The sequence below is a fragment of the Eschrichtius robustus genome, chromosome 4, assembly GCF_028021215.1.
Source record: "Eschrichtius robustus isolate mEscRob2 chromosome 4, mEscRob2.pri, whole genome shotgun sequence".
Classification (NCBI taxonomy): Eukaryota; Metazoa; Chordata; class Mammalia; order Artiodactyla; family Eschrichtiidae; genus Eschrichtius; species Eschrichtius robustus.
In genome coordinates, this window is record NC_090827.1 from 116527581 (window position 1) to 116541153 (window position 13573).

Sequence of the window (13573 nt, forward strand, 5' to 3'; positions counted from 1 at the left end):
ACACATATAAAACGTTTTCACATTGTAAGTGGACTCCAGCCAGCCATTACTTTCTACTTAGCAGAGCTTTTCTTTGTTATCACTTTGGATATAATGGAGTGTAAAAAGTGAAGAGGCAAACTACTATAGTGAAAGATATGGGACTTATTGTCAGAACACCATGGTGAGTAATTCTGCCACTTTCTAGGTATGTGTCCTTAGTCAAGACACTTAACCTCTCTAAGCCTCAGTTTTCTCATCTGAAAAAGGTAGCTACAAAATCAAATGAGATAAGAGAAAATAAAAGCATAACATAAAATATAAAGGGGTATCCAAATGCAATTATTATTATTGTTATTAGGGTGACTACAGATCAGGTCTCCCTGTTACTTGTCATCCCAGCTCTACAGGCAACAGAAGTTCCAAATCTCATCCTTCACCTTCCCTTTACTATTTAAAAGGTAGGCTTTTGTACTTTAATAAAGACGTACTCATGAAAATGTTTAAAAAAACAAAAACAAAAAGACAAATACTGTATGATTTCACTTATACGTGGAATCTAAAAAATAAAGCAAGCTAGTGAATATAACAAATAAGAGGCAGACTCACAGATATAGAGAACAAACTAGTGGTTACCAGTGGCGAGAGGGAAGGGGGGCCAATATAGGGGTGAGAGATTAAGAGGTACAAACTACTATGTATAAAATAAATAAGCTACAAAAATATATTGTACTGCACAGGGAATATAGCCAATATTTTACAATAGCTATAAATAGAGTATAGCCTTTAAAAATTGTGAATCACTATGTTGTACACCTGAAGCTTATATAATATTGTATATCAACTATACCTCACTTAAAAAAAAAGTCAGATAACAAGTGTTGACAAGGATTTGGAGAAATGGGACCCTCATATACTGCTGGTGATAATGTAACATGGTACAGCCACTTTGGAAAACAGGCTGGCAGTTTCTCAAATGATTTAACATAGTTACCATATGACCCAGCAATTCTACTCTTAGGTATATTCTCAAGAAAACATATGTTCACACAGAAATTTGAACACAAATATTTATAGTAGCATTATTCATAATAGCCAAAAGGTGGAAACAACCCAAATATTCATCAATGGATGAATGGATAAGCAAAATGTGGTATATCCATACAATGGAATATTATTCAGCCATGAAAAGAACGAAGTACTGATACATGCTAAGATAAACCTTGAAAACATAATGCTAAGTGAAAAAAGTCAATCACAAAAGATCACATACTATATGCTTCCATTAATGTGAAAGTACAGTATAGGGAAATCTATAGAGACAGAAAATAGATTAGTGGTTGCTTAGGGTAAGGGGTGGGGAGGACATAAGGGTGTTAGCTCCAAGGTATGGGGTTTCTTTCTGAGGTGATGAAAATATTCTAAAACTGTAGTGATGGTTATATATATCTGTGAATACACCGAAAACACTGAACTGTATCCTTTAAATAGGTGAATTTGGTATGTATGGTATGGTATGTGAATTATATCTCAAAAAATCTGAGTTAAAACAAAAACAAAACACACACACACACACAGATAAACAGCCAAAATATTTAACAACTAAATATTAAAGGGACAAGAGAGTCAGAAACACCAGCCTATGAAAGTCTAGAATTTAGATGTATTGGCCAAAAACCATCAGGCCACAATTTTTTTTAAATGTTAACTGGAAGGGTAGGTGGCACAAAAGAGTAATGATCTGAACCATTTCTCAGTAAAATAGTAACCCATTGAGCTGGAAAGTCAGGGTATCTGGGTTCAAGGACTAGTTTAGCTACTAACTTAACCACTAATACCCAGGTAGTCTACCCACCCACCACTCTGGTCTTTCAGTTCCTTGATCTCTTTGGCTCCTATGATCTTTTTTCCACCGTATCTCAGCCACTCACTCACAAGGCCACAAATATGCAATGGCCACTCAATTCTGCCCAGCTATGCTACTATGTTTCTCTAGTGTTGCTACAGACTGAATATTTGTATCTCCTCAAATTCCATATGTGGAAATCTTAACCCCCAATGTGATGGTATTAGAAGGTGGGCCTTTGGTAGGTGATTAGTTCACGAGGGCAGAGCACTCACGAATGGGATTAGTGTCCTTATATGAGACCTGGCGAGCTCTCTTGCCTCTTTTGGCCATCTATAAACCGAGAACTGGGCCCTCACCAGAAACTGAATCTGCTGCCACCTTGATATTGGACTTCACAGCCTCTAGAACTGTGAGAAAAAAAATCTGTTTATAAGACACCCAGACTATGTTTTTTTAAATTGGTTATAGCAGCCTTAACGGACTAAGACAAGTGTGACTGCCTTCTATCTTCGAAATGACTATTTTATGTCTTTTCTTCACCCCTTAAACCTCTTACCCAAACATTCCACCTCTCTTCTACTGATCCTGCCTCATACTTTCTTTATGCTCATTGAGAAAAAGAGAATTAACTTCAGGCAGAAACCCTCTCATCTTCTGATCACTGAATCTACTCATGTATCTGCATCTCTACCTATACTCTCTTTCTTCCCATTACTATAAATTTTATGTTCATGTTCCTAAGCCAACATTTCTACATATTCCCTGGATCCCATCCCCTCTCACTTTCTCAAAGACTCCACTCCTAAGATATACATTTTCTCTCTTATACTATATTTTTCCCCTCTATACTGGGTCATTCCCATTAGGCTAAAAATATACTTAAGTATCCCCATCTTTAAGAATCCTACTTTGACCCCATATATTCTTCTATAACCTCCATTTCTAGTTCTTCTTCATAGTGAAATATCTCGAGATGTCTACAGTTTATGTCAATTTCTTCACATCACATTTACTCTTCATTATGCTTGTCAAAATTCAAGTCAGATTTCTTTATTTTACCTCATCTCGCATCACATTTCAGTACCACTGGCCATGCTTTGTAGTCTTGGCTTTTTAAGTCACCACACACTTCGGACTTTCTTCCTACTTCACTGGCTACTCTTTCTCCATCTCCTCTGCTTGCTTCTTTTCCTCTGCTTTACCTCTAATCATTGGAATGCTTTCTATGAACACACTATCCCTAGGTAGTTTTATGTACATCCTGATGTCTCTCAACTTTATATCTTTGGTTCCAGACACAGAACTCAAGACTCAGAACTTACTTTAGATTTTTAATAAGCAGACCAAACATAAGGTGAGCAAAACACAAACAGTCCTCCCTCTACACATTTTCTTCTCTAGTCTTTTCCATTTGGTAAATGGCAAAACCATCCACTAGGAGCTTCTTTTTCTCACCCCTATATTTAAAACATCACCAAGTCTGTAGGCTCTGCCACCAAATATATCTCACATCCATCCATGTTTATACCACTTTAGCCAAAACTATGTTCATTCCTTCCTGGATTACCACAAGGGTCTTCTGCTCTTAATATTGCTTCCCATCCCCTATGACCCATTCACCATGTAACAGGTGGAACAAACCTTTATACAATAAATCAGATTATATTACTCCCTTCCAAAAAAGCCCCTACTGGTTTCTTATCATACTTTAAATAAATTCTTAACTTGTCCCATGGGTAGAGCCCCATGGCCGATTCAAAGCCCTTTGGCCCCTACCTATGCTTTGGCTCCCACCTATCTCTCCAAGCTCATCTTGTCCCACTTTCTCTACATCCCAGCTACAGCATTCTTTATGATGTTCTTTGAAAGAGTCAAGTTCTTTCCTACCTTGGACTTCTGTAGTTGAAGTTTCCTTTACCTGCATTGCTCTGGTCCCAAATATTTCCATGGCTGGCTATTTTATATCACTGAGGTCTCATCACAAATGTCAGCTCTTCAGGGAGGCCTTCCCTAACCAATCAGTCTCAAGTAACCCCTCCCTGAGGTCCTCTCACCTCACACTGTTTTACTTCTTCACTGCACTCACCATTATCCAAAATTTCTTTGTTCACATATTGTTTACCTGTTTATTTTCTACCTTCATTACAATTTAAGCTCCATGAGAACAGAATTCTTGCCAGTCTTTTTAACCATCGTATTCACAATGTCTGGCAAAAGAGCAGATTCCCTAAAAATATGTGATGAATTCCTGTCCCTGAGCGAGTCACTCGACCTCTCTAACTCACATTTGTGGGCTTACTGTTGCTAGACTTACCTCTGGGTCTGGAGAATACAAAAGTGAATAAGACATGGCTTCTTGAAAATCTCATCCATTTATCCCTTTTTAAATATTTACTGAATGTATATTGTACTATGTTCCACGTACTGCTCAATCTCAGTGTTTGTTTAGTTCCTTCTTCAGTAAAATGGAGTTTTGTTAACCAACTCTATCTCATAGGCTATATAAACAGGATGAGTATGAAAATAATATACAAAATGAGAAGTGCTATAAAAATATTACTTTATATATTGCTATTGTTGCACCTGCCTCTTTCCTTTTGTCTGGTACTGGCCAGGAGTTTATGACAACAGAGAGTCAACTGACAAAACCAGTAGTATAAATTCTAGTACTCACAGAAGGTAATAAATATGAATATCCATTTCATAGGCAGATAGTGCCTAAAATGTCTGGTGCGTGAATTCTTAAATGTGATAGGAGTAAGTGTCAATTTCCTACACTTCTGTTGCAGTAACAGAATAACAATAACAAATAACAATACTATTTACCCCTATGAAAAATTACAGAGTGAGGTGTGACCTCTCTCGGTGCCACCCAAGCCAATCTTCCCTCTCCATCACCCCATCTGATCTTTCATAGACTACAGGACACACACAGAGGGGCATCAGTGACCAGTTATGGGCCTGCAGAGCTCTTATAAGAACTCCTACATGATATGCTTGACACATGGTACCTGTGCAACAACTGTCCTTAATCCTTCAAAAGCACTGATCTAAAGGGCTTGTCCACTGTGATAGAACAGGCGGGGTGAGGGGCGTGGGAGGAGGGAGGTGAGCCTTCCCAGGATCAGCAACCAATCCTGGAACACATCTCCAATCACAGGAGCGTACGAACGTTCATTTGCAGATATGCACCATTTGTACAGTAGTCTGCGCTTAATAAAATTAATTTTTCAGTCAGTCCTGACTGACAGACATTTTCTTACTTGCGAGTACCTGTAAAATGAAAGAAACGCAGGAGGAAGGGAGAGAATAAAGAAGAGAGATGTGGGGTGAGGGAGTAAAGAAACGAGTCAGGGAGAGGAGAGAAAGAGGTCTGTGACTGTTTCCCCAGCGCCGGGCAAAGGAGCCCCCTAGAACTACGCTCCCTAGAACTGAAGGGGACGGAAAGGCGTTCCTGGGGGCTACCAGAGACGAAAGACCGCGGGAGACAGGGGACTAGTGCCAAAGGGGAGAGTAAAGACAAATGGGCCGTACATACAATTCCTTTAGCATCCCCCGCTGCCCCGGGAGCGGCCCTGAAGCCCAGCAACCGCCGCAAAGCCCACGCGCAGCTCTGCGTTACAGGTGGCGGAATCTCGCAGAGCGCAGTGGGCTGCAGGCCAGCGGCATCTGGGCGGGGCTGACGACGGCGGGGCGGGGCTAATGGCAACGAGGCGGGACTAATGGCAACGAGTGGGGGCTGGCGGCGGCGGGGCGGGGCTGACGCGTTTAAGTGGCGTCATGGTCTCCCCAGGCCCCGGAGCCGGAGGGTTCTGGTGTTCTCCGCGACACCCCGGTGTGTTTTCAGTCTATTCAGCCCTTTCCTTTCCATGTCTCAGAACACTGACCTATGTGTTGTATAAGTCAAGGGACGGAGTTGACTTCGGAGGGGCATTAGCCAAAAAGCAGCGCCAGGGGCTGCGCGTGCCAGAACTAACTTGTCAAAACTCAGATCATATTTCCTCTTAACGTCAACTTAAATATAGTGCAGTCGTAAAAGAACATAGCCTCTGGGGTCAGGACTGCGCTCAAATTTCAGCACTGCCACTTTGTAGCTTTGGGACCACAGGCAAATACATAATCTCCCTGAGTTTTGGATTTTCTTATCTGTAAAGGATGTGGTGGTGTTGTGAGACTAAATGAATTGATGCCTGGTAAGTGTCTGCAACAGGGCTTGATACAAAGTAAACACACGATATCCTGTTATCAGTGTAAAACCTTTGTTTTGTTTTGTCCCCGGCACCATGAAGTCTTAAGTGGAAATCTTCATATGAAACAAATGAAAGCAGAACTGCTCTGGTTTAAGGTGGGCCCAGAAGCTTTGGGTTCTCAGTGCCAAAGGTGGACTTCAAGTTTCCTCTATGGAATCCCCAAGCTTCCTGCAATATAGACGAAAACAACTGTTATTGGAGAAAGTCTAAACTTCTTAAAAAGACAAACTGACCTTTCGTATTTTTTTCTCCTGATACTCCAAACAACTTTTTCTCCTGCACACGCTGTATTCCTTTTTGACCCCATGTTTTTTCTAAAGTCATTCCGTCTGTGCGGAGTGTTCCCTTTCTCCTTTTCTTATTTATCATTTAAGATCTCATTCAAATTACAACTCTTTCTGGGGCAACTGAGTAAAAATTCTCTTTTTATTGTAACCCCTTCCCACTTTCAGCATGGTGTAGACAGCTCAGCAAGGATTTAAAGTCATTTTCTTCCTTGTTTTAGGAGAGTAGACAAGGTCTTTTGTGATTATAGGGTTAAGGAAATGCTTTGTTCTCATGGTAGGGAAGGAAAAAGCAAGGCGATCCCCCAAGGATACTGGGATGAAGAACAAATGGTAGAGCTGGGAAGGACCTTTGAGAGGAATATGCTGGACTCTAGGACACTGCTCTGTGCCCCAGATGCAATGGATTGCTGGAGGTCAAATGCTTTAGGGTCTATTTAAGGAAGATGGAGGGCACATCAACAAACAGAGTTTCAGAATTCTCGCCAGGTCAGAGGGCTCAGGCCATATTTAATTTGAGTTAGTCAACTAAAGCATGTGATATCACTTGCTCCCAAAATGGCACGAAGCAATTCCCATCTGTTACAGAGAACTAAATTATTCATATAGAAATATAATGTTCTGAAACATTTCAAAAATAATGTCCTTCATTTATTTAAAGACAGTATAATACAAATTTAATAATAATCACTTAAAAAGCAGCTAAAGAAACATCTGAAGCTTTTTTGGTAAAAAAAATCAATAGTAAGTTAATAGTAATTAAATTGGTTATGTTTTCAACAATGCCATTAAAAGCAAAAAAAAAAAAACTTTTGAGGAACAAAGAGAACCTTATTCATTACAGCAGTTTTCACTAAATTGGATATGAAAGTAGTTTCAAAAATATCTTCTGTATAAATGGTTCTGTACTTCTGAAAGCACCTCAATAAAAATAGAAATTTGGCCAATGATCTATTTGGTATGATTTAAGTGCCAGTTTTCTTTTCCAGTCCTACCTCTCACTAATTCCCTTTATCAACCTTAAGTGTCAGCCATTTACCCCAGGCTTTACTGTTTTCACACTTGGCTAATATGCCAGCCCTGTACCTAGCTGTTCCCTTCTTCGCCTTACTCCCTAATACCAACTCATCAATCCAAATCATATCATTTCTTCAAGGTCCGGTTCAAGTATCACCTCCTTTAAGAAGGAGTTTCCTCACTGAGAACAGTTTTGAATCATTCATTTGGATTACAGCTATTTGTACACATCTTACTTCCTTGTAAGGTTCTTGAAGGCAAGTATCTTATTCATATTTGTATTCCCCTCAGAGTCAATCTCCCACTAGAATTCAAGTTCCATTAAACAGAACCCTTGAATATCTTCTTCATCACTGTATTCCCCAGCACCTAGCACCTAGCAAAACTGGCACATAGTAGCCAAGTTACAAGTGTATTCTGAGTGAGTGAATGAATGGATTTTAGAACATAACTCCATAAAGGCAGGGATTTATCTGTTTTATTCATTGCAAAATGAATATTTGAGTATTACCAGGTGAATAAATTATTTTTTGGAAGGCTTAGCATTCATTATATAAAACAAAAATTCTTCAATCTATATGCCTTCACAGAAGTCAAACGTATTTATGTTGCCTTTCACACCTACTTCGGTGGATGATATATCGTTCTGAAAATAAGACATCCCCCAGAACTGCAAGAGTAAAATTTAAAAGAATCAAAATAAAATGGGTGTTTACGTTAGTTTCAGTTCTCTTTATTGTGCTTTTCTGTGTTCTAAATTTTCTGCAATGAAAATGTATTATTTTGTAATCAGACAAAAATAATCAGTACCATTTTTAAAGACTGTAATGGATGAGATCACTTGCAAACATAAGACTGAGGACATTTTGAGAACATTGAAGTCCAATCAATGTTATATGGAGTTAATACCAGAGAGAAGAACACTGGACTGTGAAAATAACTTGAAGAGCTGAAACCTGATCAGTCTGCCTAAAGACAAACAAACAGACAATAAACAAACACTTCTCAAAGGGGAGATTGATGGCACCAACCCTAGGAAAAATAGGGGTGTTGAAGAACATGAATTTATAGTGTTTGTTTAGCACTGTCCTTGGAAGTATGACACCCTTGCTGTGCACTGAATTGTGTCCCCCCGCCAAATTCATAAGTTGAAGCCATAACCCCCCAATGTGATGGCATTTGGAGATGGGGACTTTGAGAGGTAATTAGATTGGATAAGATCATGAGGGTAGAGCCCTCATGGTAGGATTAGTGACTTTATAAGAAGAGACACCAGAGATCTTGCACACTCTCTTCCATCCCCATTTTTTCCCCCCACCATGTGAGGACCCAGCGAGAAGGAGGTTATTAGCATGCTACGAAGAGAGCCCTCATTAGAGCCTGATGATGCTGGCAACTTTCACGTTTGACTTCCATCCTCCAGAACTGTGAGAAAATAAATATCTGTTGTTTAAGCCACTCAGTCTATGGTATTTTGTTGTAGTAGCCCAAGCAGACTAAGATAGACTAAGCAGACTGACATCTAAACTGTTATGTGGCAGGTAGTTTTCTGATACTGGAAGAGAATCTCCTCACTGACTCAGTTAATAAAAATTTACTAAATGCCCACGGCGCTCCATGCCCTGTGCAAACTGCTGAGGATCCAACGACGACCAAGATAAGGTTCCCACCCCTCAAGGGTTAATTTAATAGGAGACAAACATATAAACAAACTGAAAAAAGGACTATAAGTACTATGACAGAAGTATGTATAGGGTACATACACTGTTCTTTCAGGCACCCAGAGGTTAGAGTAATGGTTTCTATCTGTGGTTGGGTGGGTGGAGTAAGTTTGGTTGTCTTGAGTCAACACTCTGTATCAAATTAACTCTGAGTTCACCAGCCAAGTCAAGAGCTGTGCCTTACGATGTGGTGACAAACCTGAGACTTCATGGTGAGCCCTGCAGAGACCAATACTGGACAGAGAGCCATAGAGATTTGGGTGGGGGCTGCTGACCGAGTAGAGGTAGGAAGTAGCTGCATGCTCTGAAAATGGCATAGGCTATGGCAGTGGCTTACTGTGCTCTTCAACTATTTCCACATTCTGTAAATTTCCATGTCTAATTCTTCTTTGGGGCCTTGAATATTTATAACAACATTCTCATTTACTTATACTAACTGTATTTTGTATTAGTTTAAAAGTATTCAAAGCCTGTTACATGGAGAAGAGCTACTGGTGAACATGGGAACCAGCACTAACTGCAGCACCCTTGGGCCTCACATGCCTTTTGCTAAGTCCTAATCATCCCCCATGTCCTAACCCGAGTCCTACTTTCTCTGGAGGCTGTGTCTAAACCGCACCTCCCCCTGGATTGATAAGGTGCCCCTGCTATGAGCTCCCTGGCGCCCCTCTACTTCCTGCATCATGGCACGTATCATACTGTTTTGCAATCTCTTGTTTAATGGTTGCTCTCCTCTATCAGACTGTCAGATCCTTAAAGATGGGAACAATATTAGTCTTCATGATGTGCCTGGGTCACCAAAGGCTTTCAGTTAAGTATTTGTTGGATGAATCTAGTTTCAGAGCTTGTGAAAGTAGAGGACCAGGTGAGCATTAAGTTTATGGTGCTACCACCCACGTGCACCTGGCCAAGGAAGTTCATCCATCTGAACTTTGGTATACATTAATCCAGTCCAAATTGAGAACATAAACACTAAGGGAATACAGTCCCAGAAAGTAACCAGAGTCAGGCTGACATACATAAAAATGAAGATTCTATGGCTTCGTAGTATGTTAGCTTAATGAAAATTAAGCTAGTTTTGAACAGAGGTGAATGTCATGGTGGAAGGGGCTGGAACAGTAGTCTAATGATAAGATTATTTCAATATGAGATGTTAGTCTAATAACTAAATGAAGGGTGTATGTACCCTATTCGCACTTCTGTCAGAGCACTTATATCCCTTTTTACAGTTTGTTCATATGTTTGTCTGCTATTAAATCAGACCCTTAGGTAGTCTAATGACATGTTTATTTAAACATGATTATTCTAACAACTAGGCAGGAGTTGACCTAGAGTAGAGGAACTTAATGGGTGACACACAAAAGCAGAGATGGTCTGTTGATTAAGTGGGATAAAATGTGACTTTTGCAGATACGCCTTTCTTGTTATCTTCTCTACTAGCATGTTGCAATCCCTGAAATTCCTGCCACAGAAGTCACTCTTTTGGTTAAAGTTACTATCTTTAGATAGTCCTTGTTAACCTGAAAGAATGTGCTATTAGGTGATGGCAACACCCAACACAATGGTACTTCTGGCTCTCAAATCTGATCTTTCCATCTCCCAGGAATGTGAACGCTTAGTGAGAGACACTTTCTCAGCCTCTTCACAGCAGGGTGTGGTCTTCACTAACATTATGTAAGAGGAGAGATGTGTCCAACTCCACATCACTTCCTTAAAAATAAATTGCTGGGGCTTCCCTGGTGGCACAGTGGTTGAGAGTCTGCCTGCCAATGCAGGGGACACAGGTTCGAGCCCTGGTCTGGGAAGATCCCACATGCCACGGAGCAACTAGGCCCGTGAGCCACAATTACTGAGCCTGCGCGTCTGGAGCCTGTGCTCCGCAACAAGAGAGGCCGCGATGGTGAGAGGCCCGCGCACCGCGATGAAGAGTGGCCCCCGCTTGCCACAACTAGAGAAAGCCCTCGCACAGAAACGAAGACCCAACACAGCCATAAATAAATAAAATTTAAAAAAAAAAATTGCTTGCCTTGGACTTTCTTTTTTCCTTCTTCCCGAGGATTAGAAAGGGGACAGACATCTATAACCTTTGTCCTAAGCTAGGGCATGGCAGAGCCTCAAGACAGAAGGACATGGGTCTCTGAGTAGACCGCATGAGCAGAGTAACCCTGTCAGCTGGTTTCATAAGAGGGAAATAAATTTCTCTATTTAAGTATTTCATGTTTCGTTTCTACATTATAGCAGCTTACCTTACCCTGATTAATGTGATATTCATGAGGCTGGTGTAGAAATTGATGAGGGATTATATTATGGTATTTTAAAAAAAGAAAAGAGGAGCCCAAAACAATTCAAGGCATGAGAGGCTAGGTGACCATGAATCGTGAAACTGTGATGGTAACAGTAAGTCAGAGCATGCTGTTGGCTAGCAGAACAGGACACTGAAATTAAATTGTGGTAGTACATTCAAGTGTATATGTCCCTATAAAAATTAAGATATAATGATGAATAAGTGTGTGAAAACAAAAAAAGAAGGTAGACATCAGGTTGGAGATGTAGAACATTACCCCCGTCCCCCCATATGGAAAGGGTAATGACTAAAAATGCTGTTTAAAGAAATAGCCACACTTTGGTTCTAGTATATTTTAAGCTTAAACATTACATATGTCAATAACCATATGGATAAAAGTAGCTTCTGCTAGTTGATAAAAGTAGCCTCCGAGAGCAGCTTTCTGATGACTATACTCAGCATTCTCTCTTTTCACCTCTAAACCTGTATAGAAGTCTCTCCTTGATCTTCTTCATCTTTATTTTGATGTTCAGCTTTCTGGAGAAGTCTGGGGCCTAGCAAACCAATAAGTAGACTTCCAATTGGGGCTGTGATGAGGATGGCCAAAAATGCCACTGTCAACACATCCATTCCATATCCTTCTAACTGTTTCTCTCCATGTGATCTTGCTGTGTCCAAAGCCACAGATCCTATTGCAGCCTATAAAAGTTTAAAGGTAAAGTTGGAAGCATGATAAGACAAGCACATAGAAAAGAAAGGTTAATTATTTTATCATTTGCAAAAACAAATCTCTTGTTCTTTTGCTCAACTGACAAAGTTCTGTTAGTCTTCTTTCAAAGTGTACTACAGTTGATTTTAATGATCTAAAAGCTCTCCCTGCCCTTGCATAGGGAAAGAATGAAGATTCATATGTACCAATTTGCGTAAGGTAAACTTACAAAAATATCAGGCAAATATATTTCAGAACACAAGGCAAATACAGACTTAGGATATTAATTAACTATAACAAGATTCTATATACTAAATTCCTCCTGAGTAAAGCTGAAAGTTACTGAATGGTCATTTCATTCTTTTGTCTTTAGGAATTTGGAATTAAGAAAGGACAAGATGAAAAAAATGCAGTGATACTTACTGGAAGATGGTAAAATTTTACATGAAAAAACATAAGAATATTGCTTTAGAGCCTAAACTAATTGTTAAACATCAAGAAACTTGAAAGTGGTAGGTACCTTTGAAACTTGAAGTTAACCTTATTAGGAATTTGATTAACTCTTTGCCTTAGGAGTTGGTGAAATGTTTTGTTTAAAATTTATCTACTGGGAAGTATTATGAAAACTCTTAGAGACAAAATGCAATATTATCAGTGCACATGGGGAAAATACATTAATCAATCTGATTATCCTCTTATTGGCACAGAACATAGCAATGAAACAGAAGAGAAAATACCAGTATGGATGAGACACAATGGCAGAGACTACTAATTGCCCACAAATATCTGAATGTCTCTTTTCCCTTCTGTAATAGAACTCCTGAGTTTAGCTGGTCACATTGCTGTCCAAATACAGACTTTTCTTCCAGTCTTCTTCGCAACTAGTCGAAGCTATGTATCTAAGTTCTGGCCATTAAGAGGTGAGCAGAAGTGATAAATGCTTCTTGTAACTTGTTCCCTGAAAAGAAATGGACACTTGTACCTTATTCTTTCCCCCTTCCCATTGGATGACAAACAGTGAAAGTTGGACTCATGGATGAAAGGCATACGCTGAGGACAGCAGTTACCCTGCCAGCTCTGGAATAATTCCCATGCTGCACTGCTGGTTAGAGAGAAATAAAAATCTATCTCATTTAGTCCGCGTGTTTGAGGGCTCTTTGCTATTTCAGATCACCTTGTGCCATAACTAATTCAACATTTCATGAATTCTCAGCAAGAACTGCACACATTATGATGTATATTTCTCTTTCAGCTCTCCGTCATTGGGTATATGTGTATGTGTGTGTATGTTTGGGGTTTTGTATGTTTGCTAAGTTGTCATTTAAAATATATTTCTGGGACTTCCCTGGTGGCCTAGTGGTTAAGAATCCATCTTGCAACTCAGGGGACGCCAGTTTGATCTCTGGTCGGGGAACTAAGATCCCACATGCCGCGGGGCAACTAAGCCCGCGCACCACAACTAGAGAGAAGCCCGTGCACG

The 13573-nt window shown here is 40.0% G+C and overlaps 1 protein-coding gene across 1 annotated transcript in view; it reads right to left on the bottom strand.

Moving 5' to 3' along the window:
- Positions 1-7233: 7233 nt before the first annotated feature.
- Positions 7234-13573, bottom strand: part of SLC9B2 (solute carrier family 9 member B2) — a 51156-nt gene continuing 44816 nt past the window's right edge. The window contains exon 12 of the mRNA XM_068543247.1: positions 7234-12083. Within this exon, the coding sequence (XP_068399348.1) occupies positions 11862-12083 (222 nt within the window). The 3' untranslated portion in view covers positions 7234-11861. The remainder of the gene's footprint in view (positions 12084-13573) is intronic.